At 36.8% G+C, this 26,944-nt stretch overlaps 1 protein-coding gene and 1 long non-coding RNA gene across 4 annotated transcripts in view; one reads left to right on the top strand and one right to left on the bottom strand.

The window, feature by feature from the left end:
* The window catches only part of LOC122985399, a 365,027-nt gene that overhangs the window by 183,181 nt on the left and 154,902 nt on the right, over positions 1 to 26,944 (bottom strand). The window lies entirely within an intron of this gene.
* On the top strand, positions 19 to 19,336 carry glsl (glutaminase like). Of its 3 annotated transcripts, XM_044355897.1 has the most exons (22): positions 246 to 1,029; positions 1,122 to 1,248; positions 3,213 to 3,313; positions 4,934 to 4,983; positions 5,207 to 5,303; positions 5,825 to 5,957; positions 6,040 to 6,106; positions 7,066 to 7,178; positions 8,402 to 8,531; positions 8,864 to 8,931; positions 9,332 to 9,495; positions 10,518 to 10,576; positions 10,653 to 10,697; positions 10,789 to 10,847; positions 12,587 to 12,653; positions 12,733 to 12,783; positions 13,814 to 13,990; positions 15,269 to 15,400; positions 16,437 to 16,529; positions 16,624 to 16,685; positions 17,499 to 17,639; positions 18,936 to 19,336. In XM_044355897.1, the coding sequence occupies exons 2-22, from the start codon at positions 1,211 to 1,213 to the stop codon at positions 19,012 to 19,014; spliced, it is 1,926 nt and encodes a 641-aa protein (XP_044211832.1). In that variant the 5' UTR covers positions 246 to 1,029; positions 1,122 to 1,210; the 3' UTR covers positions 19,015 to 19,336. The 3 variants fall into 3 exon arrangements, with proteins under 3 accessions (XP_044211830.1, XP_044211832.1, XP_044211831.1); XM_044355895.1 differs by lacking the exons at positions 246 to 1,029; positions 1,122 to 1,248 and adding an exon at positions 19 to 239; XM_044355896.1 differs by lacking the exon at positions 1,122 to 1,248.

Genomic DNA, 26,944 nt, shown 5'->3' with positions numbered 1-26,944 from the left:
TATGAACAGGAGGAATGATTACAGCGAGGAAAACCTCTTTCACTGTTCATATGGACACCTGACTGATGTTTTAAGACAGATTGGAAAAACTGCAAACCCGTCCTTTAAGGGATGTTGCCGGCAATTTTCTATGTTTTTCTTATTGTCAACAAACGGCTCCAAAGACTAATAACAGCGTCAAGTTTTTACTCCCTGGAAAGTGTTTCTGTATCAGGAAGAGGCCGTTGCACATGTGCAAGGTCAAAATCTACTTTGAAGACCTGAGTTGTTTAAGTTTATATTGTGCTTATTTGTTGTTAATTTGCATTTTAGTGCATAAAATGTCAGAAAATAGTGAAATATGCTCATAATTATCTCCTGAAACCTAAGTTATATTCAAATTAACTTGTTTTGTTTGACCAACAGTCAAAAATCCAAAAATGCTGAGTTTAAACTAATAACTTAAACAATTTATAAATTACCAGACTCATTGCCAATTATATGCCTGTCAATTGACTAATCAATTAATGATGTAATCAGCTCTAGAGTACTATCATGGGGGTTTGTAGGAGCCCAACAACAAACTTTTGACACTTTTTGTTTCTTATACTGAAAAGTCTCTCACTCTGCAATCCTGGTTTAGTTGAATCTTGCAATCTTGCACCGTTCAGGCCTGTGTTCAACTTTTTATGGTGTCAGTGGCTTCACATGTTTTTTGTCTTTTGGCATGATGCCATAAGTTAATGCTACACTCCTTTATTTATTTTTTTTTTCAAACTGTTGTTGTGTGTGTGAGCAGCTGTGTGGACCACAGTGGCAAAGCTGGGAGTGTCTGCAGGCGCTGACTGGTTTCCCGTCCTCTCTCCACACCGTCCCATTCATTAAAGAAAGTTCATAGCCTGCAGACATACTCACTGAGGGAGCCAGCCACTTCACCAACACGCTCGTCTTACATGACAGCTTTCTAAAGAGAGTAACTGGACTAAAACACCTGAAAGCTTCGATGGAGAACAGCCCGAACCAGGAGGCAGAGGACGGCTCGTACCTGTGGTGAGGAAAACAAGAGTGACCTGGTTTATCTTTGTGTTTGTGACTCTTTCTAAAAAGGACGTGTATTCTTGAACAATGTTTTTCCAATGTAGTGAAGCTGCCATAAAGCTGGAAACACTCCAGGTTTTTACATTCCTGCTGTGTTGGTGAAGGACAGGCTGAGACGTGGCAGAGTTTACAGATGAACAGAGACAGAGAGGACGGCTGCTGTCTCATAAAGTCAGACTCAGTATTTCACGGCTCATATTTATTAAATATATAGAAATTACACTAAATAGTTATCTAAAGAGTCAACCTAACAGTAAAAAAGTTCTTGAAAGCAACGTTTCATACTTAAAAACAGTTTATTCAGTTATTTCTTATTTTGCAAAAACATATATAACTATCATTTTTTTTAAAAGTTCATTTCATTCGTGTGAAATCTTTAAATCTCCAGGAATGATGAACATGTGAAACAACAATCTCATATATTTATAATGTATAAATATAAAAATCTGGATGAAATAACAGGAAATTATCTGAAATGGAAACTAAAGTCTGCTGTTGGTAGACGTACGTGAGAGAAATCATATAATGAGGAGAATTTAGTTCCACACTGACAAGTTCAGATCAATGAAGATGATCAGAAAATGACTGTAAATTAAATCAGTGCAGATTCTTTCTTGTTGTTGGTTTGCACCCCTGATAAATGCCAAAAAATAACTTAAAAAATGGTGAAACTTCCTATAAAATATTTACAAATAATAATGATGCTAATGATCAGTGATGTGTTATTGATCTAGATCAGTGATATTTAGTCCAATCAGACAGAAAACAGAGTTTCTGTACTGCAGTCATCGAGGATTATTATATTATATGATTTGATTATTCGTATTGATGCAATAAAATCAGTGGTGGACAGAGAAATACCACAGTTTAATGACACTCCATTAAAGAACAGGTTCACAATTTTTCAAATCTGTCTTAAATCAACAGTCAGGAGCCCAAATGAACATTGAAACATGTTTTTTCTTGCCGTAATCATTCCTCCTGTTCATACTGACCATTAGAAGATCCCTTCATAATGCACTTACAATGGAAGTGATGGAGGACAAAATCCTTTAAGTAAAAGTTCTGTTTTCACACTTGACTTAAATAAAAGTACAAACGTGTATCAGCAAAATGTGCTTGAACTATATTTACTGATGAAACATGTAAACAGCATTTTAATGCTGTAACTGGTGGAGAAGGAGTTTAATTTAACTGTTTGGTAGTTTAATCTGTAACAGTGTATCATATTTTATAAAATGATCATGTTTTGTTTGTAAAATATTAATCTGCAAATTAATTTAAGTTATCAAAGAAATGTGGTGCCATAAAAACTACAAATGATGAATGAAATGATCGATTAGTCAATCAACAAAAGATTAATCTGTTACTATTTTGATAACTGATTAAGCGTTTAGGTAATTTTTTTAAACATTCCTTATTTCCAGTTTATTCTTTGTCTTATGTGATTATAAACTAAACTGTTGATTGTAAACTGACAAAACAAGACATTTGAAGACGTCACTTTGAGCTGTGTGGTTCTGATGGACATTTTTCACTGTTTTTTGACATTTAATAGACCAAATTATGAATCAATTAATCCAGATTAAATCATAATGCAAACAATTGTTAGTTTAAAGTAAAAGAACATCAAATTGTATTGTACAGTAAATATATTACTTCAGTAAATGTACTTAATTACATTCGAGTCCCAGTAGTACTAATATTAGAAAAACTAACTTACTTTTGCTATTTTCATCATTTTTTGCAATTAGTTTTTAATGTTTTATGGTTTTAATATCAAACATTGTATTTATTGCTATTTTTTATTTTAGTTCTTATTTTCAGCTTGTATTTAATTCTGTTTTAATTCTGCTGTCTCTGCATGAAAGGTGTTCTACAAATAAAGTTAATTTTGTTGTTAATAGTAGCAACAGTGGTGGTAATAATTCTCTACTAAACCATGTTTTCCTATTGCAGATTTCATGGGTTATAGTTTGCTGTTCAGTGGTTCAAAGTGGAATAATTCAGTATTAAAGGGCTTTTTTTTGTAAAGTTTCATCACTTTGTTATATACAAACCTTTACTGCCAGAGAACAGTTAATAAACTAAAGTATAGAAACTCAGTTTCTAACTTGTTCACGTTGTGTCTGCAGTTTCCAGAGAACTCCTTCTCTCAGACGCAAATGGAGGAAACGTTATGGCGGTCTGGACGGCAACAAACTCCTGGAGCCCAATAAAGACCCAGACATGAAAGGTCTGTGTGTGGGTGTGTGTGTGTGTGTGTGTGTGTGTGTGTGTGTGTGTGTACCAGGTATTCCTCATGTTGTGGGGACTCGCCTCTTTTACGGGGCCAAAAAGCAAGTCCCCTTAATGTAAATTATTAATTTTAGGGTGAAGATTTGGTTTAAAGTTAAGGTTAGTTTAGGGTTAGGGTAAGGTTAGGGTAAGGTTAGGCATGTGGTGGTTATGGTCAAGGTTAGGATAAGCGTCCAGGAAATAAATGTAAGTCTATGTAATGTGCTCTGAAGTGATGGAAACATGACTGTGTGTGTGTGTGTGTGTGTGTGTGTGTGTGTGTGTGTGTGTGTGTGTTTGTGTGTGTGTGAAACACCCTGTGATTAGTGGTCTGTGAAGTATCCTCCAGTGGGCGGAGTCTGCTGGTATCTAAATTAAATTCCTGTCAAGTCATCACCGCACAGCTGCTGATTGGCTGTGGGAACGGTCCACGACTCCACCTCAAATCTATTTTTCTATCTTTATTTTCCTAAGACCGAGACTGTGATCCAAATTAACCATAGCAAGCAAACCACCAAAACACAAACCACTGGTCTGCACTGATGCTCAGCTATTTCAACTATTTCTATTTGTATTTCTATATATTTACCAGTCAATTAGTGGTCAGAGATAAGTACCTTTTATAATTCATTCATTTGTATTTCAGTATCAACAATGTATGTAATGTTGAGGGACTGAGGATCAAAGATTGTAATTATTTGTAGGAATACATTTCTAAAGGAAGCAAAGAAAGTATTAGGAACAAAATGTACTTCAAGTATTAAAGTAAAAGTACTCTGACTGATATATTATTATATATGACATCATTAGATTATTAATAGTGAAGCATCAGTGTTAGAGCAGCATGTTACTGTTGTAGCTGCTGGAGGTGGAGCTAGTTTACACTACTTTATATACAGTTAGCTAGTTTAGTCCAGTGGTTCCCAACCTAGGGGTCGGGCCCCTCCAAAGGGTCAGCAGATAAATCTGAGGGGTCGTGAGATGATTAATGGGAGAGGAAAGAAGAAAAAACAAAGTTCTGATACACAAATCTGTTTTCAGTTTTTGGACTTTTTCTCTAATCTTTGATTTTTGCTGAAATATTGGATCATTTGAACATTTATTGAAATGAAAGCATGTGAGAAGTTTAGAGGGAAAAATCACTATTTGGTGGATCTGTTAACAACTCATAGACATGTGAAATGTGACCCCGACTACACACTGCTTTTTGTAAGACGTCAAAAGCCAAAAAGGTTGGAAACCACTGGTTTCATCTTTAACAATGTGTTGTATTTTAAAAGCTTGTTATATTATCCATTGTGTCAAACCTTCATCTGAAAAGTAACTAAAGCTGTCAAATAAATGTAGTGGAGTAGAAAGTACAATATTTCCCTCTGAAATGCAGTGGAGTGGAAGTATAAAGTAGCATCAAATGGAAATACTCAAGTAAAGTATAAGTACCTCAAACTGAATGGTTATATTGTCCTCTAACGGTTCAGACTGACTGAGTGGACGCACACCTGCTGATCTGTCAGCAGAAACTGATAACATTCAGTGTTTATTAAAGTAACAGCAGAGTTTCTCTTCTCTTCTCTGGCAGAGGATGGACGGATGACAGACGAGACTCAGCAGAAGAACATTGAGAACCAGGTAGACCTGCCTCAACACGTCACACACACACATTATTGTGCTGTGGAGTCTGTTTTCTAGCTCAAAGAGGTTTTTTTTAGGGAGAAACTACCTTTAAGCCTTCACCACCCTGTCAGAATCAGAGAGGAACAAAAACCTTTGACTTTCTTTACAAAGATCTGAGAGGAGTTTGTCAGAGTGAATATAAAACACTAACATACTGTTGGTGTCGGTTGTTTCCAAGGATACAGCACCACGTCCAGCTCCCAGGAGCCTGATCCAGAACCAGGTCCACACTGCAGTCCAGAAGCCTGTCAGTCTTGTCAGTCCTGGATCTGCAGGTACAACTGGAACTTCAGGCCCAGGAAACATCAACTTTATGATCTGTTCTTCTTCAAAGGCCACTAGAGGGCGCTGTCACTTCACATAAACACATTATAGCTGTAACGATTAATTGATTAGTCAATCAAACCAAACCCAAACATTTCTTGATTTCAGCTTCTTAAATGTGATGATTAAATGCTTGTCTTTGTCGAACATGTCTGCAAACTGAATATCTTTGAGGTTTTGGACTGTTAGTCAGACAAAACAAGACATTTGAAGACGTCATCTTGGTCTTTGGGGAACTACTGTGATGTGGCACAATTACATACAAAGTCAATGTAAAGACATGAGTAGATGCAAATTTGGTTCAAGTGATGCAAATTGATCTTTTGGACATCATGTTTAGGGGGGATCCTCTCTGGTGGTGTCTATCTGACCACTGATGATTTAAACACAGCTGACATCACTCGATTGATGGCACATACAGTTTAATAATATATATTTGACAGCTCATAATTAAGTGTTCTTGTGTGCGCAGTGGTCCCTTTGTCGGTCAGTAATGGCTGCCTGAAGCCTCCAGTCCCCCAGGCAGTGGTCCAGCCTGAGGACAGAAGCTTCCCCCCCTCCCAGCCCTGGTTCTCCACCCAGCAGAGTCCGTCCAAACGCAGGGCGTAAGTCTGCAAATGACCCGTAACTCTAATGCAGCATCTGCTAGCGGCTGAACCCAACTGATGGAGTCATCTGTTGTTTCAGGGCTGCTGATGTGCTGTTTGACAGCTTCGCCTCAGACGGAAAAATTAACGTCAGCCAGTTCTTTGAGGTATTTCCACACATATCCACAAAGCTTCAACAGAGGAAAAACCTGCATAAACTCACTTTACACATCAACTCTTTGATCATATAAGTCTTTATGGTATGATTTCATACTTTATATCATTCAAAGTAGAGTTAAATATTTGAATTGAACAATTTTCTGGAAACCCAGAAGATTGACCCAGTTTGGGTTAATATAGAACTCATTACATACAGCATTAGATTAACTTTACCAGGTTGCAATCTGTTATTTTGACCCAGTGTTACACACAACATGCTTTAGCTAAAAACTGTCACAAATGTATTGTTTCTTGTACAAAACGATGTTTATATGACATTCAAAAGATACACAAGTTATTAACAATCAATAACAAGCCGTGACAAGTAAGTTTAAAAAGTGTAGAGTAGATGATGAAGCTTTAGTTTCGGTAAATAACACAACAGTAAAATAAAAAATAACACCAAAAATAGGTGTGGAGTGGCTTTCAGGGTAACATTAACCCAGTACTGTATCGGTGCTATATTGACCTCTCACCATCTCTGATTGTGAATGATCTATATTCAACTGATGTTTTTAGTGATACCAAATATGTCAGATATAATTTTGAGAAAATATTCATAAAACAATGCAGAAGACATCTAGATTTCTCTTTTAGTGAATGGAGGAGAAATAAAATACAAGAGAGTGTCCGGTTTAACTCAGAGGAGGTTTCACAAAGCTTCATTGAAATGTTGGAAAAAGGAAAAAATACATACAAAAATACATAATATACTATATGTTACGCTGTCATTTAGTGGGACAAAGGTTTTTCTGAAATTTAAGAATTACAGGACGCTGCAGTGTACAATAAGTGCCTTTAATATAAAGACAAAAAGTAATCTTGTGGGTTATTATATACAGTATTTATACATGAATTTTCGAGTTTGTTTATGATTTTAGGAACAGTTGTTTGTTTTCTCTTTTAGGCCATCTGGTGCTCCGGCCTGCACAGGTCCGACCCTCGGCTCCGAGAATGTTTCTTCCATCTGAGAAAACTGCAGGACACCGAGGGGACCGTGGACAGAAACGCCTTTCACAGGTCCTTCCTTTTACTAGTTTTGTTTAGTTTTATTATTGTTCTATCAAACCTTCCTATGCTTAACAAGACTTATGCTTTCCCACTGCACTGGTTTCCATTGGTGTTCCTCAAGGCTCTGTCCTAGGACCTAATTATTTTTCCAGTGGTGGAAAAAGTACTCAGATCCTTTACTTAAGTGAAAGTACCAATACAACCGTGTAAAAATACTCCATTACGAGTAAAAGTACTGCAGAAAAAATCCTACTTAACTAAAAGTACATAAGTGTTAGTAGCAATATGTACTTCAAGTATTAATGTAAAAGGACTTTCTCTCTAATCTTTGATTGTTGCTGAAATATTGGATCATTTGAACATTTATTGAAATGAAAGCATGTGAGAAGTTTAGAGGGAAAAATCTCTATTTGGTGGAGCTGTTAACAACTCATAGACATGTGAAATGTGACCCCGACTACACACTGCTTTTTGTAAGACGTCAAAAGACAAAAAGGTTGGAAACCACTGGTTTCATCTTCAACAATGTGTTGTATTTTAAAAGCTTGTTATATTATCCATTGTGTCAAATCTTCATCTGAAAAGCTGTCAAATACATGTAGTGGAGTAGAAAGTACAATATTTCCCTCTGAAATGTAGTGTAGTGGAAGTATAAAGTAACATCACATAGAAATACTCAAGTTAAGTACAAGTACTCTTAAAATTGTACAGTACTTAAGTAAATGTACTTAATTTCTTTCCACCACTGAGGCTTTCACTGAGCCAAGTCATTCAAACATTCTGGATGTACCTCAGCTACTTTGCAGATGACACTCTGTTCTATCGACTGCTGATGTTTGACAATCAGACCAAAGTTATTACACTTAAAGAGGAGCTTTGTAAAATAAATGTTGTCCCACCCAGAACACTATTAATGAGGAAAAACAGCAGCTTTATTACATCTACCTGGCATGAGTTATATCAGTGATTTTTCTCTGTTTTTGGTTGCTGTGTAGTTGTTGTAGTTCTGACTGAATGTAGTAATATTTCTTGTTACATTTAATTCTGCATGTTCTGCGATCATGTTTTTGTTTTTCATGTGTGGTTAGTGGTGCTTATCATTTGTAGTGGTAGTGATTTTTGTTCTGCTCATGGTTCTGACGGTGATTCAGGTTTCTTATAGAAATGGTTGAATTGGTGGTTGTGATTGTGACTCTAGTATCGATTCTGATGTTGTGTTTTTCCTGCCGCAGGTGCGTCACCGGATTCGTCTCTCTCATCCTGAAAGCTCTGCAGGGACGATTCGTCATCCCGGATTTTTCCACCTTCACTGAAGAGACTCAGAAGTTGTTTTCGAGGTGTCGTCAGCTGTCGTCTGTCCAGGTGAGTTCTGCTCTGACACCTGGAGGGTCTTTCACCCCACCTCAAAGTTCTGGTTGATTCTGGGATCAGTTTCCAAACAAACAAACCCAAAAGTTAGACTGGTGGACTTTTGTCTAGAAGGTTTTTGGTAGAGGCATCCAGTTTACTGGGACATTCAGTGTGAAGAGATTTAAATATCACAACAATCAAAATGTTTGGATAGTGCTGAATAAAAGTGTCAAAAGAATAGTCTGTAATTTTTGTTGCTGCCAGAGATTTAAAAAAAAAACCCTGGTCAAACATGGTGAACGGACCCAAATGACCTTTTTACTGTTTTGTATTTGTCCGTTCAGGAGAAGGAAAAGGAAACCATGGACAGCACTAAATGGGGCGTCTCAATCTGCACTGTGGACGGGCAGAGGTATAACTAACATCATCACACACTGAAATGTCTTTATTAGTCATCTGTAAACAGACTCAGTGAATAAATGATGACGTACATGAAACATGGAGCAGATCTGTGTGGAGCGATGAGGAGACTGTAATATTCCTCAAGTTAATGTAACAGAAATGTCATATTTCCATCACATTTTCCTCATGGTTTTCCATCATTTGAGCTTTGACTGATGCTCTTTTAATGATGTCATCTTCTTCTGTAATGGTTTAATGACACCAACTGGAAAATTAGTGTCATCAACTGTTTATCTCCTAATATTCACACAACAGTAGTGGATGGAAACAAGCATTCACAACTTTTTCTTCTGATCACTTTCTGGAAATTTGGTTAATCAACTCTCTGTCTGTCTGTCTGTCTCTGTCAGACTGTCTCTGGGTGACTGGGCAGGCTCTCTGGTTCTGGGCGAGGTGTCATGGCCGCTGGTGTACGGCGTGGCGGTGGACCTGCTGGGCTCTGACCTCGTCCACAGATACGTTGGCGTGGAGGAATACTCCAGACACGACTCTCCGTTCACACTCACTAAAACAGGTCCAGGAACAGCCACTCTTTATAAAAACCTTTGTAACACCACAAAACCTGCAGTCAACTGGCCCTCGTCCGAAGAATCACTTGTTTGAACAGATACGTTATTAAAACACATACGAGTGATTTAAGAGAATTTGTGGCAGTTTTTTCTTTGGTAAATTAGATTCATACCAAAGTAAGTACCTGCCGTATAAATCACGAACAGGTTGGAAACTTGTGTGAGTGCAACAGCCGTCTCATGGTGTTTCTGCAGCTCTCTATCCAGCATCATGTATGTTGCAGCTGACAGTGTAACATCATCTGCTGTAGGCTGTAATATTCTCTCCTCTAATAAATGTGACTGTCACATGACCACCTCTCATATTAGTCTTGGAGCGCTTTGCTTTAGAAAGACGTTTTTTTTGACATCCAACTTCATGTCAAGCATTCCCTCTTTATTTCTGCACTGATGGATTCATATTTTTTAATTGTTTCAGCTCCTCTAATACGACTGCTGACGCTGATAAATGTGTCAAACATCAGCAGCAGGATTTTTATGAATGAAACTCGGCTACAAACGGAGCGGAACAGGTCGCCTTATATGGACGTTTTAGGGGCGTCGATTATGCTAATGATGAAATCTCAGGAATGTTCAGCTCCTCATGAACAGGCGACATTCATGAGGCCGCAACCAGAGATTTACTACAAGTTTGTGCAGTTAAGAGAGTTCGACAGTCATATGAGCAAACCTCACAAAAAAAAGTCAGAAGTTTAGGAGAAGAAAATGTTCTTGCATGAGACCCACTGTCTTTGCATTTAATACTCTTGATCTGATGATCATATTAAAAAAAAGACAGTGAATGTAATGAAGCTGTTTACTCATCTGGTCACTGTCTTTGTTTGTATTTTAACTTATGAAAACACGCCTTATGAAACAAGTCAAAATCGTTGAGGCTAAGACTACGTGCAAAACATATGAACATCCTAAAACTGCTCCTGCATGTACCTGCTACCTTTTGACCTCTGACCTTTGTTTCTGTTTGCAGGAATTCCTCACAGCCCGCTCACTGAGACAGGAGCCGTCGTCACAACATCTTTACTGCAGGTAACTCACTCCTCCATCCACCTACCTGTTGACAGTGATGTCATTTCCTGTGATGCTGTGTATTGTGTATCTGCAGCTGGCAGGGAGGCTGTGTGCAGAGGAAGAGGAGAAGTACGACTCGGTAAGTGACGCAGAAGACAGGTAGAAACTACAAACGTCCTCCCAGAGACCGACAGGCTGAATGTTTGTTTGTTTGTTTGTTTGTGCTGCAGGTGCTGAACGTCGTCCGGAGACTCTGCAACAAGGAGCACGCCAACTTAAACTGCACCAGGTACTGACACTGCAGGAGTACTGAGATAGAAAAGTCATCAGGTGTAGGAGTGGCAATGCTCTCATACTGGTAAGACAAGTAATATTAAGAGATAAATCATATTTAAGTTAAACACTCAACTTTGTAGAAACGTAGTGCAGGATTTGACCATTTGAACAGTAGCACCATCGTATGGTAGCATCACATATGACACAGTAGTAGACAAATGCATTACACTACACCCAGGATTGTCTCATTTTTCTACAAACAAAAAAAAACACATACAAATTCTACACATAGTGGCTTTAGTATCTATTTATAAAGTCTGTCTTAAAACAACAATCAGGAGCCCAAATGAACAGTGAAACATGTTTTTCTTGCTGTAATCATTCCTCCTGTTCATACTGACCATTAGAAGATCCCTTCATAATGCACTTACAATGGAAGTGATGGGGGACAAAATCCACAGTCCTCCTTCTGTGCAAAAATGTATTTAAAAGTTTATCTGAAGCTAATATGAAGCTTCAGCGTCCAAATGAGTCAAATCAAGTAGATATCTTTCAACATTACAGTCTTTTTAGTGCCAGAGTCCCTCTTTTTGTTACTATACTTCCACCTGCAGCTCAACAGGGAAACACTGTCTGAGGAAACACAAAGAGGGAATTTGATGCTAAAAAGACTGTAAATGTGTCAGATATCCACTTGATGTGACTAACTCAGACTGCTGAAGCTGAATATAAGCTTCACATCAACTTTTAAATGACTGTGTGGACACACTGTGGATTTTGGCCTCCATCACTTCCATTGAAAGCACATTTGAAGGATCTTTTAATATCCAGTATGAACAGGAGGAATGATTACAGCGAGGAAAACCTCTTTCACTGTTCATATGGACACCTGACTGCTGGTTTAAGACACACTTGAAAAATTGTGAACCCGTCCTTTAAGACTTTTAAATACAGTATATCCAATTCTGTTAATGAGCTTCACAGTGCAGTTTCTCTTGTTTCATAAATCTTCTAGAATTAGAGCCTGAAAACAGAGAGAATAAAGCACATCGCTGCACAGATTCATTCAAGAAAAACATTAGATTTGTCTTGAAAGCAGTCATCATATAAATAGTTAATAAAAGGTGAATTGTGGAAGAAAAAAGTTACCTTGAACATGCAGGTTGAAAAGTTATACTGAAACGTTCTTGGTTACATATCTGCTGTACCTCTTGTTACGGGTTTGTATTTCTTGCATGGATACAGCTATAAGTACTCATCTTTTCTGCTTTGCAGATCACACAGAATAACTCCATAACAATAACAAACTTCAAACAAATCTTTACCTCTGTGATTCCTATAAAATTCATGTAACAGCAGAATAAGCTCAGGTCTCAATTACAAACTAAATAACTTATTAAACACAGATTATTTTATGTGTAAATACAATTACTCAGGTTACTCAAGTAAGAATACTTGAATGTAGTAGAACTGTAGAGAAGTAAAACACTGGTGAAGTACATTTAAAAAAGTGATTTTTTTTGAAAGTGTAGAAATTTGATACATACATTTTACATATCAAAAAGATAAAATTACAGTAAAATTACAGTAAAAGACATATTAATGTCCACAGTACAAAAAAAAAAGTCAAATAAACATGAACATCAGACAACAAGAGCAGACAAAACAAACACAAAAAGAGAACTAACAATCAAAAACAAAAGAAACAAAAGGATGTTTTTCAGCTGAGTTTTGTTGTTGTGTGATCTTCAGTTATCAGAGCAGCAGGAAGGCCAGCGTCAGACTCCACGCTCTGTCTTTCTACCTGCAGGAGAAGAAGGTAAACATGCTTTAAACATCATTTTTACTTGGACTGACGGCAGCTCTGCTCCTCCTCTAACCAAACTCCTGTATTTCAGTGTTTTCCAGAGAAGGCGGACATTAACGCCGCTTTGGATCTGATGCTGCAGGTAACACTCATCTCTAAGTTTATTGTTGTTTTACATCCCAGCAGGTACAAACATGCACAGCAGGAGCTTGTTGTCATGACCGCTGGCGAATCCCTCTATGATGAGTTGACGCTTAAATTGCTTGTAAAAATAGTTCACAGCACCAATAATTACACAACAGGCTCTGTTTTCCTCTCAGTTCTTGCATCTGAGCCAGAAGTCCTTAATCAGTTTATACAGTGTTGCTCCTTTTGGTGCAAATATGAAATTAACGCATTCAGCTCTTAATGTATGGAGATGCTGCATTGTTGCTGTCTGAAGAGATATCTGAAAATCTGGACAAATAAACCAAAACAACAGCATCTGCATGGAGAGACAGAACCAGAGGGAAAGGTGGAAATATGTTTGTTTTTAGTCATTTGGGTGAACTGACCCTTTAAAGTGTAAAAAAACACAGAAAACAATACAGAACCCCATAATTAATCTACGTAAACATGTGTTGCCGTTTTGTTGTTCTATTTTAATGATCAGAGAGGCTGTAAGACAAAGACAATAATCTCCTTGGACAGAATCAGACACATAAATTACTAAAATCACCTGTAATTTCCTTGATAAAAACCTGAAATATTATAATAAATAATGTTATATGAAAAATGTTTGACAAAAATCTCAATTTCTAATGTCAGCAATGAACCTTTAAACTCATAAGATGTTTGATTTCCATCTTTACTACCAAGAGTATTGTCTTTTGCTGCATCATCTTTTTAGGATAATTTTCTGCAAATAAAAACATAATAAATTACTTTTTCAGCTGAAAATACAGAAAAGGCATCCAACAACGTCCACCAGGAGGACAGAGCAGCATGTATGTTGCCTGAGAGGAGACACCCAGGGGAAAAAAACACTCTGTAAATCATCACTGCTGCTCTAAAGTTTAGCTGTTGACGTTCAGATGTTAACAGTTTGAACTTCTCCCAACTGGATTCTGGTGGTTGGACAGTGACTCTACTTGACTTTGCTGTGTTTCTAATGTGTCTCTACCGTCCGACAGTGCTCCTCAACAGAGGTCACCTGTGAATCAGGAGCCGCCATGGCTGCTTCGTTAGCCAACGGGGGCCTCTGCCCGCTGTCAGGTGACCAGGTGCTGTCGCCGGTGACAACACGCAGCATGCTGTCCATGATGCAGGTGGCCGGGATGAAGGATTACTCCACCACCTTCCACTACAAGGTCTGCTCTCCATCCTGCAGCAGACAGATGTTTATTGATGATTTATTTTCATGTCAAACAGACAAATTAAGGGAAAATTTGAGGAATTGATCATCAGTTAAGTTCTGGTTGAATCTGAATAATTTCATCAATATTATCTCTCTTTTTTTGACGTCACATGATAGAACAAAATGAGGCGATTGGATACACAATCCCATCTGGGCAGTTTAAACAAGGAGTAGAAATACAACCAATGAGTCTCCAGTTGCACACAGATACACAGTAAAAGTAAAAGCTCAAGTAATTTGTCAGGAAAATAAACATAAAAATAAAGTAATAATCAACTTTAATCGGCTACCAGAGATTTGATACTTTAAGTCCTTATATCGTCCAAATAAGAGGGAAGAAGAGATAAAACATCCAACACAATAAAAGGAAATAAGTAGTAAAGCAAAATAAGAAACAAATGGGGAAAAATAAATAATAACAAATAATAAACAAACTAAAATAAAAGAAATAAAGAGAACATAATCTCATCCCAGTCTGATAGAAGACCAACCTACCGTTGGTCCAGCTAATCATCAATTACATCAATATTTATTTACTGAATATTAATTAATATTCTTTTATAATGTTCTTAATCAAAATAAGACTTTAAGGTGTTGATTTTAGCATCAAAAACCCTTAAAATCATAGAAAATTTGTTATACTTGATGTTCCAGTGAAATAATCAGCTGTCTTCGCTCCTTTTCCACTTCTCTCCTCGTACTTAATGATTTCCCTTCTTGATTGACGTTAGGACTGAAACGATAAGTCGATTATTCGATCGACAAAATTAAAACTATTTTGATCATTAATTAATTGTTCCAGCTTCTCCAGTTTGAGGATTTGCTGTTTATCTCTGTTTTTATATCATCATAAACTGAATTTTTTGTTAGACAAAACAAGACATTTGAAGATATCATGGACTCTGGGAGGCTGTGATTGGCATTTTTCACTTTTTCTCTCAATTTACAGACAAAAAAATGAATAGATTAATCAAGAAAATTAATCAATAATGAATATAATTGTTAGTCACAGCCCTAATTGACTTTAGTTACAGTTACACATTTATTCTTTATGTTATGTTTTGTTTTTCTTTGATGATTCAACAACTGAAGCTCATATCTAGTTAGTCTGAATAAAAGTTAAATTTGCGGTACTACAGGTATAAATGCAGAAGATGTAAACCAGTGCAGCATTTTGCTTTTATTTAGGGAGGAGTCATATAACAGCATCCTGGATTATTTTTTGTTGCAGACGTCTATACCCGCCGTGTCCAGCAGCCACGGCTCCCTGCTGGCGGTCGTCCCCGGTGTTTTGGGACTGATGGCGTTCTCTCCGGAGTTAGACGCCTGTGGAAACCCCTGGAGAGCCGTCCACTTCTGCCAGGTCACACCTCTGTCCACAGCAGCCAGCAGGATGTAGACAGAGACTAAAACTACAAAGCATTTCTGATTTAGGATGTTTTGAGTGAGTGAAATACCTTGAAACATCCAAGAAGAGAGAGAAGCAGTGGTTGGAGTTTTAGTTCTTCCCTTCATAGCTGTTATTTATTTAGAGAAGGATACAAAACAATCAGATATTCTCACTTCATATCTTCTAGCTTCAGTAATATTAAATATAATGCACAAAAGTTAACAGAAATTGTCTTTTTCTAACTGTTTATGATTTCTTCTTCACATCTTTCCGTGAACTTGTGATGTTTCCTATTAAAGTCAAACTTAAGTGAGTTAGTAAAGTAAAAAGAGGACCTCTCCTTTCAGGCTATGGTGCAGTTTAAGGATATATATGTGGATAATGCAGGAAAAAAATACTTAAAGTATAGCAGTAAAATAAAGTATAAAGTAAGGCGAAGTTTGTAGAGATAGAAGGAAGTAGGACAGAATAAAAGAATAAAACTGAGACAAACTGATAAAGAAATCATTTTACACATATTTCACATTTTTGACACAAGATTATTGCTGCTGAGTGTCAATAAATTTACAGTTCATGGCTGATTTTTGCCATAAATTTACAATTAAATTCAATAATTCCATAAAGTCCGTCTTTATTGTTATTCTACAGCATGACTGTATATTTTTTTATAAGGTTTTGTTAGTAAAAACACACCAAGATATTAATTTTACCTTCAAATTTCCTAATGAAAAAAAAAAACAACCAAAAATACAAAGCTTTCTGTTAAAAATAGGGTCAAATACTAGTGATCTTACAACATGAATGATGTATTTATGTAGTTTAATGCCTCAAAAATTACATCTGTCTTTTAAAAAAATTGATTCTACAACATAGCTGTATTTTTACAAAGTTATGTTAAAGTGTTGGATGTATGATAAAGTTTCCATCTACAAATATAGATAAGTTACAGACGTAGATGATATAAGCTGCTGTTTTTAACTTTCTGTAATCACATGTTTTGTGGTTGCAGGAGTTGATCTCGACGTTCCAGCTGCACAGTTTTGACATCAGGACTCCGTTCAGGCAGGTTCTGGCCTACAGACAGTGGAAAGCTGAATCTGAGGTCAGTTCTGCTCCTTTATTCTGATCCCAGACCAGTTTATCTCACTGTCTCTCTATGTGATCTGTATATAAAAAAGCCCTCCTCTCCTCCGCAGGGATACCAGATCATGAACGTCCTGCTGGCGGCTTTTAAAGGAGACGTCCAGTCCCTGAGAAGGTGACCTCACCATGTCAGATTTTACATAAACACATTTATGCTGCTTTAGGAAAGCAGAGAAAACACACACAAGTTTTATTTATTGAAACAATGTGGTGCAAACACACTCGACAGGTGAAATAATTGATGATGATAAATTATCAGGAAGGTCTTTATAAAATCTGCATGTTGTCCGACTTTCATCAGGTTTATTGATTTATTTGTAAGGCACACCAAGACGTTGTAAACTAATAAGTATTGCAGCAGTAAGCGAGACAGTGTGCAGGAGTTTTTCTCATTTCTATTCAAGTTGTGCGCAAGACTTTTTTCAAATTCTTTGTGGTGTTAAAAGGTTTAAAAGTCTTAAATTTAACTTGGTGAACAATCAACTTGTTGTAGGAGATCTCTAATTTATGTTTTGGGGTTTTTTTTTGCTGATCTTTTCAATCATGAACAAACTGAGTATTTAAAGCAATCAAAGAAGTTTAAACATTATTAGGATTATAATAACACAAAGAGCTGGATTAACTAGAAGTCTGCATATTATGTCAAGTCTAACAGGCATTTATGCATCATGATAACAACAACAGCAGCTCAATAAGACCTCTGGATTTGTTTTATTTCCATGACAGAGATAGAAATCCTGTGCAGAGAGAGATTAAAGATTGAGTGTGTAGTTTATATTTCACTGCAGAGAAATAAAATAACACACTAGTCTTTGTGTGATTATTAAAGTATAAATACAAAATGTTCAGGTGAGTTCTGAGGATGTGACGAGGCGTCCAAAACAAGCCGCCTGTCACACGGCGTCTCATCTTCTGTGGTCGTCTGCAGGTACTTCCTGTCCGGAGTGGATGTAAATGCCGTCGACTACGATGGCAGGTCGGCCCTGCACGTGGCGGCCGCCGAAGGTCACACAGAGGTCATCCGCTTCCTGCTGGAGAACACCGGAGCAAACCCCGCCCTCAAAGACAGGTGAGACCGAACCTGCTGTGATCAGGTGACACCAGAGGACGAGAACCATGAACGAACCACACAGCAAAACCTCCAACGTATCAAGTCACTTTTGTGCTTGTTTTAGGAAAATAAAACCAAAGGGACTTAAATTACAGAAACTGACCTGATAAGAAAGAACAACTTTTACTTCTATTTCATCTTTTTTGTCTTCTCTTAATCTGGTTCTTGCTTTTTCATCTGATATGACACTACAGGTGTGACACAGATGTAGATTACAGGGTTTGAATGGAAGGTGGACTTTTATTGTCAACAAACCTCATGTTTGGAGTCAAACCAACAATGAACTGATCTTACAAGTATTATGTGTGTATTCAAAGTCTGATAAATCTTATTCCTCTGTGCCGTAGACCTCAGCTGTTGTCCAAAAACTATTAAAAACATGTCAGTGAGCCACACAGCTACATGTTCCTTCATCCCTGAAGAGGATGGTTACTTTAGTTTGTTTAAAAATGGCTCCAAAAAGTAATAAAAGCGATCAGGTTTTCAGTCTCTGGAGAGCAGTTCCTTGCACGGCGGATGCCAACGAACATGTGTTTGTGCTTGTTGTGCTTCATATCACAACCTCTTGACTTTGTAAACTGTTAATTTCTCAAATAACTTCAGTACCCAGTCAAGAGGCAGTGATATGAATCTCTGAAAACAGAACCTGTACATGCTCAGTGGTGTCTGCCTTACACTGAACTACTCTCCAGAGACGGAAAATGTTGCTGTTATTAGTTTTTTCTAAAAAAAAAAAACAAAAAACAAAAACTATGGAAAATTAAAAAAAAAAAAAAGAACAGAAAAAAGTCATCAATCAGTGTCTGTTTCTCATGAGTAATAATCCTATTTCATCCAGTATTTTCCATCCTTTTCTTTCTTTAGTTTGGAGGATGTAAGTCATCTTTTCCATGGAACGTAGATACTGAAGCCAGCATTTGATCTTTGTACTTACAGCATACAAACCTCCAGGCAAACACAAACCTTCAGGCATATCTCCAAGATACAGAGAAAGAAGCCCCAAAATCCTTGACATTAAATGCCTCACTTTCTCCCAAAAAGGCTGAATATGTGGACAGTAGTATAAAATGTCCACAGTCCATCCAGCAAGAGATCTGGTCCCAGTTCAGTTAGATTTCTTTGTAAAGATCATAAAAAACAAATCAGGTCTCTTTTTCCCAACATTACCTTTCATAATTTGTTAAATTTTTGTGTATAATTTGCCCATAATGCCTTTGTTAGTCACCATTTGACGTAGTTTTGTCCTTCCACCAGGTGGGGGAGCTCTCCTCTGCAGGAGGCCAGGAGACACAACAGAGACGCTGCAGTCCAACTGCTGCAGGGAAACATCTGACCAAATACAGCCATAATCTGACCTGGGACCTGCTCCAAACAGGTTTACTGAGTTATCCAAACACCTTTATTGAGTAAAAACCCCCAAATCCCCTTAAATCTGGAACATTTACCGATAAAGCCAAGGGGAGCTCCTTTAACAGAGCTTTATAATGAGTTTCAGCTCATTGTTTATCTGACCAGCTGCAACTTTACTGTTTTGGTTCACTCTGTCCTCTCGTAGTGTAATATTCGGCCGCAGCAAGCAGCCGGTTTTAGAGGAAAAGCTCTAAAAACCTCTAAAGATCCAGATATTTCCCTCAGGAGTTGGTAGAGAGCAAGAACAGAGCTAAAAAGAGAGTGAATATTGGACTTATATTCACCAGGTGGACAGAAAAACGACTCCAAATGAATGATAATGTGGAAATAAGCAACTGTTTGCTAACACGTTCACCAACTTGAAAGGTGATGATATGTCAGTGTCGTGTTCACTGCTTGTTTCTGCTGAGAACAAGTGGACAAAACATCAGTTAATACAGGTTTAATAAAAGGGCAGAGGCAAATAGAAAGATATGTTGTTTCTTTTTTAGCATCTGTTGATGTTTCAGATTTGAGGGTTTACTAAGGAGGCATGTTGAGGGGAAAGAAACTTCACCTCACAAGTATTCTGTTTGGAAAAAACATGTCACAGCAGGAAAATCACAGGTGTAAATAATAAAAAATGAAGGCTTTGGTTTCAGGGTCCTGGTAAAGACACGCTGGCTCGCTGTCAGACTGTTGTGGTTTATGGGGACGCTTGAATAGAACAGAGCCATTGTTAATGTTATTAGTAACAACTGTGCTTTTCCTACTATGACAAGTCAAAATGTCTGCTGGGGGAAAAAAAAGGGCCAGTCAGGAGTCCTTTATGTTGTTGTCTCTGGACTGAAAGCAACTCCAGCAGCAGCCTGATAGAAACTCACAATTTTTTTTTTTTTTCCAGTCGGCATGACTCTGACCAAATGCATTGACTGAATAATTAATATTCTGTCCACGTCAGCTTCTTTTTCTATCGCTGAAAAGACGCTTCACTGGAATCTGCTGCGGTGGTTTCTAATAAAGCCGATTTGTGTTTCTGAAAAGGATGTGTGATGTGTTTCCTACTGTAGACTCAAACAACAGCAAAACTCTTTCTTTCTTTCAATTGTTTTATTTAGAAATAAAGAAAAATAACTTATGATTCAGGAACTTAAGAAACCAGTATCACAACTTTTCCAAGAGGATGTCAGTTGCACCGGTAGATTAGGATTAACATTTTTAAAAAGTCTCTTTTAAACTGTATAAGTGACATATTGAGTATTAATTTAAGGATTTGTACTGCAGTCTTCTATTTCAGGATGTCATACTTTGGTGAGCAGATCTGCATTTTGACTGCAAATGTGTTTGGAAATGAATCTACAGCATCACTCTTGAGAATTTTATACCTAGTAAAGAACTAGTGTTGACAAATCAGCCTTTGAGTAACAGTTCTGCCACTAAATTCAGCCACTTTTTCTCCAGTCAGGCCTGAAAACTGTCATCGCTACATTTGGTTGCCAAAGAATGACATTAGCAAGACCGCAGGAGACTTTCCCTTTGGCCCGAAGAGCCTCAGATTAATTTTGTGTCAGTAATTTGATAAATTGTGACTTTCTTTGTGAATAAAAACTACTAAAGCACGATATCAACTGAAATAGTTAAAGCAGGTCCTGTCTGTTTATCTACCTTCATCCAAATAGTCAGGTTTCCTGTTTACACACGATCAAGGATGCACACAGCAGTGAGGTAGAAAACCCAATTCCACAATCTCATAACAGCTGAGACATTTTTTTCTACACGCCACACTTTGATAGATCTCTGTTGGCTCTAACTAGGTATCATGATGACACATAGAAACATGAGAAACAGCAGCATGTTAACAGTAATCTGCTAAAATCCCTCAGAGATAGATGTGTGATGAGTGTTGAATATTTTGCTGTTCATGTTTAAAACATTAGCTATTTAAGGTTCTTCTGCACCAAATTATAATTAATGTTTCAGAATCTTAGTCATGTATGTTAACAGGGTGGACAAAATATTAGGAACACTTTTTAATTTAATGCACACCACCACTTCAATAATAATCATAAAGTAGAATTATCACCTTTCTGACACTGTCAACAAAAACTGGAAATGTGTAAGCTTTATAAAAGTAGTATTTATGGCAGAGCTGTTGGATTGGATTACATTGCACAGTTGTTCCTAATAAAGTGCTTGTGAGTGTATAACTGTTTCCTACAGGATCTTCTGGACAGATTTCTTGGTAAAAGTGCTTAAAACATGAAATCTTTATAAACATTACAGTGTTATATGCTGCTATATCGCAGTGATGACAACCTGTTTACTTCCACATGCAGCCCAGATCCATCTATATGGGGCCCACAGCTCGTTTTTTTTTTATCCCGGGCCTCTAGCGGTTAATCCAGCCTCGGACATTTGGTTTATATGGTGATGATGTAATGATGATGTAATCCAGTCTTTCTTTGTTGCACACCAGCAGGTCAGAAAGGAGTCACTTGTTTTGGTTGAGAGAGTTTTGGGGCTGTAGAAATCTTTGTGAACCTGCTCCAGTAGAGGCCTCCTGTGGGTGCAGTGACACTGAAAAGATCAGATCTGAAAATGGATCTTTACATCAGGAGGTGTTAACATTAACATTAATAATTACAGTAACATTAACATTAACTCATTAGCATTTTGAATCCACGGCAGTACAACAGAGACACAGTAGTGACTGTAAATAAAATCTCATCTGCTGTTCAGATAGAAGTGTTGGTTTCAATAATTATTTAATATCATAATATAACTCATATTCATCCTTTACTGCAATCTTACTGTGGTTGAATTATAGGACGTCTTGCAAGAATTAAGTCTGAATGAATGATTGACAGTAAATACTGTTTACAATTCTTTGCACTTTACTTCAAGTGCCTCCATTTAACCTTCATAATCAGTATACAAACAGTTATTAAATGGTTTATTACACATTATAATGTAGTTATAAATGTGTGTTTTATGTAGTGTGTGTTTATTAATGTACAGTATTTGTCAAAAAATATGTTTGTTATACAGCAGCCTCCACGTATGGTTGTTGACAAATACATTAATAAACACATATCTGATAATAACTACATTATGGTGTGTCATAAACGTTTATTAATGTTTTTATACTGGTTGTAAATTCTAAATAAGGAGAATTGAAATAAAGCTTTACCACAAATTCTTATAAAATGAGATTTGACATAGATTATACTTTATACTAATATTCTGTTTAGTGTAATAAACAGACTAACGTGGCTTTGAATATGACAGCAGATATTGTTTAATGTTAAAATTTGATTTTTGATGCTTTTAAGAGATTTTAACTTTAGTCTCACACAGAGGAAAATTAATTCAGACTTCTAAATCAAAAAAAGGCAACATGAGAAAGTGGAAATCCAACTTCAGCTCAGTCTGAACTCATAAAAACATTTAATGGACAAAACAACAACACACAACGTCTATATACAGGTCAAACTGTCACTGTAAACTATGCAGACAGGCTTACAGTAGTGCAGATTGCATTACATACATACAGTGGGTTATGTACATGTACGTGCATGTAGATATATGCACATTTTGTCCAGTATGTCCAGTTATTTACAACAGTTTGTACGTGTTTACTGCAGGACTTGACTATAAACTGTAATATATGTGATTTATATGTATGATTAGTAGATGGGTTGATAATATAAGGTTTTATTTCCTTTCTTGTCCTCCATGTTTCTCTTAAAGATGGATGAAAAACTCAAATTCGATCTGTTAAGTTATTACAACAAGATGTGGAGCGTTAGAAAATACAGTTAGCTTTGTTTTTTATAAATTTGTTTGTGCAGAAAAACAACAGCAAAAGTGATTTGCATACATTTGCTTCAGTAAGAATAACTTTGTAAATAGAAGTTTCTTTGCTGTTAAGAACTTGAAACACATTTTTGTGCAAATCATCACATCAAACTCATGCCGTTATTGGTTTGGTTTTATTGTCATGACATACTTTCCCACATATTCACCAGGAAAACTAGCAAACAAGCAAAAGCACACAGACTCAGACCATGAATACAAAACGTGCACGTGCAGAAGCACCAAACAGCACCTGAAACAAACCAAGTGTGAACCTGAACTGAAGCATGACACAAGATAAAAACGTTCAACGTTTATTTACATGTTGCTTTCTGGTTTTTGTTGCGTTGTCATGGTGTCACTTCTCTCTATGTTTAGATGGGTCCAGCTCATGAATATTTATAAGGTGAAGTATTCTGAACCAATCATCTTTGAGAGGCAGGACCTGACGCCTGATCTGAGTTCAAAGTCAATTATAGCCATGACGGAAGTTGAGTGACTTGCCTTCACAATAAAAGTATAATATTACATTTGGCCAACAGTGGTATAATGATTTTATTTTGGATTAGCAATGAAACAAATTAAAGAAAGAAAACACTTTTATCCTACATGGTTTCTTTACAGATGAGTGACTCAGAGATGTGACACATAACAATTTAATTATAAAGCACATTTTAAAACAACAAATATCGATGAAAGTGTTTTTACAGAGATGGAAAATTGATTTAGAGGCACAAATGCGCAAAAATAATAATGGAAATAACTAAATTTAAAAATGGAAACAAACATTTATATAGAAAATGTCAAGGATAATACAAATATATTTACAAAACAAACAAACAAAAACAATGAACAATGAAATTGTTGCCACCCAAGGAAGACTAGTGAGCATTTTGAGGAAGCTAATCTGATCCAAATAAAGAAGCAGAAGAATGAATGATAAAGTTGTGCAATCATAATGACTTTTAAAGGAAACATATTGTAGGAAGGGTGTGATTATAAAGCAGGTCTAGTTACTTTATATAAATACTGTGAAAGTATCAAAACGCTCAGTCTACAGAGAAACACACACAGCCCGTATTCAGAAACTGCCTTTAAACGAGTTGTTTGGACTTCTATAAGGTTGTGATGTCACTACTATACGCTTGGTGTTTGTCTTGGAGGTCCCACCCCTCCAACGGGACCCCCCCTCCCCTCCTGAAAGAAACACAATATGTTTATTTATGTTATTTACCTAATTTATGTGCATCTGTTTCATTTCAGCTCAGCGTGAGAGTCTCTACTGTGTTTTTGCATCATTTATGGTCCCGCTAGTTTCTCTCCTCTCCTTTGCGCTCTGTGTGCTACAGTCCGTTACCTGTGGTTGGCCGGAGCGTGCGTCACTCAGAAAACAATCAGCCAATCAGAAGAGAGGAGCAGTGAGCAGACACAAAACAGCCCGTTTCAGACGTTTTGAGACAGAGGGGCTGCATCCGCGGCTCGTACAGCTGTAACTAGATGTTTTTTGTATCATAATAATGTTTGTAAATACATCACAAAAATGAAAATATTAAAGTTGGAAAGTGGCATAATATGACCTCTTTAAAAGCTTAAGAAAAGCAGTGCTCTGCTTAAAATGTGGATCTCTGATGACCTGAACGCAAAGCACAGAAAACTCAGAAGTTATTCTCATACAAAAAGAGTCAGTTTGTTCAAACAGAAGTCTGCCAAAATAAGCTACCACTGCTGCTCTGTAATTGTTGTTTACTGGACACTCCCAAACACAGAACATTCACCAGGCAAGAAGTTTGGTACTTCTGCTTTAACCAAAAGCAGCAGCAGCAGCAGCAGCAGCAGCAAGAAGGTCTACAGCAGCCTATAAACAGAGAGCAGAGGTGGAAGTTAGTTAGTTCCCACTAGTGTCAGGCCACAGAAACATGACTCTAAACACAGCCTACAGCATAAAAGAGACCAAATGAAATCTGAGCTCATATCAGTAAAAAAAAACTGTCCTGAAAGCAGTCATCATTGCTCAGCCAAATACCAATTCTTGAGAAAGAGAAAAACAAACATTGCTTTTGGCTTGATGACAGTCCCTTCTGGTTTATCCAGCTGAGTTTAAATGAGGCTTCTCTCAAAAAGACACTCATAAAGTCTCTGTAAAGTCATTTTTTCCAGAATGGGTGCATGTACAGTTTTGAGGTTGTCACCCAACAACAGAATAGTGCACTCAGTTCAGACTTAATAGAACTGTGCAGCAAAAGCTCCAATATGCAACTTTAATAAAGTATTCTTTATAGAGCTGCAACGAACAGTTAGTTGCCAACTATTAAATCAATCGCCAACTATTTTGATAATTGATTAATAATTTTTGAGTCATTTTTTAAGAAAAAAATGTCCCAATTGTCTGATTCCAGCTTCTCAAATGTGAATATTTCCTGATTTCTTTAGTTTTCTATGACAGTAAACTGAATATCTTTGGGTTATGAACAAAATGAAACATTTGATGTCATCTTGTGTTTTGGGAAACAGTGATCAATATTTTTCACCATTTTCTGACATGTTATAGACCAAAAAACTAAACGATTAATCGATATTAAAAATAATCATTAGTTGCAGCTCTAATTCTTTATATGGATCTCGTTAGCTTCCATAAAGGGATTGATAGTTTTCCGTGGATCCAAACAACAACAGCTACAATAAAACAAACATTTTTAAAATCACATTGATCAATAAAACAATAAAAATCCAAACAAGATGAGTATAAAGTTCATCATAATAAGTGAAATAACTCTACAAGAAAAGGGAAGGTAGAGAGTAGAAGATTCATCATATTTGGTTTTAGTGACTTTGTGAAAGAAAAGCTACGTTTGATGAGTTTTATGTTTGTGAGGAGCAGATTCCAGACAGCAGGAGCTCTGTAACAGCTGACTGGACTTGATGAGTATTATGATTATGAAAAAAACAGTATATACTATTTTCTCACAAAAGAAGTGTTGTGCATGTGACATTTTGTAAGAATAACAGAAGACTAGATCTTAATTTAGCCTCCACAGGTCTCCAAGGTTCATAATGAATAAAAGTCAGCAAAAGAAAATATAATGAAAACAACTGAATAATAATCAAGTAGAATTCAGGAATAGAATGAGAAAACAATGTAGAGACACTGAGTTTTAATTTTTATGATTGTTAAGTTGCTGATTTATATTTTGTTGTATAAGAAAAAGAAAAACAAGTTCTGATACACAAATCTGTTTTCAGTTTTTGGACTGTTTCTCTAAACTTAGATTTTTGTTGAAATATTGGATCATTTAAACATTTATTAAAATTTAGATTTAGTTTAGAAGAAACGTCACAAAAAGGTTGAGGACCACTGGTTTAATCTGTAACAATGCTGTGTAATTTCTAAGCTTATCATATGTTATTTTCAGTGGTGGAAAGTAACTAAGTACATTTACTTGAGTACAATTTTGAGGTACTTGTACTTTACTTGAGTATTTCCATGTGATGCTACTTTATACTTCCACTCTACTACATTTCAGAGGGAAATATTGTACTTTCTACTCCACTACATTTATTTGATAGCTACTTAAAATATAACACATTGTTAAAGATGAAACCAGTGGTTTCCAACCTTTTTGGCTTTTGACGTCTTACAGAAAGCAACTCATAGACATGTGAAATGTGACCCCGACTACACACTTCACATGTCTATGAGTTGTTAACAGCTCCACCAAATAGTGATTTTTCCCTCTAAACTTCTCACATGGTTTCATTTCAATAAATGTTCAAATGATCCAATATTTCAGCAAAAATCAAAGTTCAGAGAAAAAGTCCAAAAACTGAAAACAGATTTGTGTATCAGCACTTTGTTTTTTCTTCTTTCCTCTCCCATTAATCATCTCACGACCCCTCAGATTTATCTGCTGACCCTTTGGAGGGGCCCAACTCCTAGGTTGGGAACCACTGGACTAAACTAGCTAACTGTATATAAAGTAGTTGAAACTAGCTCCACCTCCAGCAGCTACAACAGTAACATG

This window comes from Thunnus albacares, chromosome 7 (genome assembly GCF_914725855.1).
Source record: "Thunnus albacares chromosome 7, fThuAlb1.1, whole genome shotgun sequence".
Lineage (NCBI taxonomy): Eukaryota > Metazoa > Chordata > Actinopteri > Scombriformes > Scombridae > Thunnus > Thunnus albacares.
The sequence above is the reverse complement of the archived record's forward strand: the minus strand, read 5'-3'. Positions and strand labels throughout refer to the sequence as shown.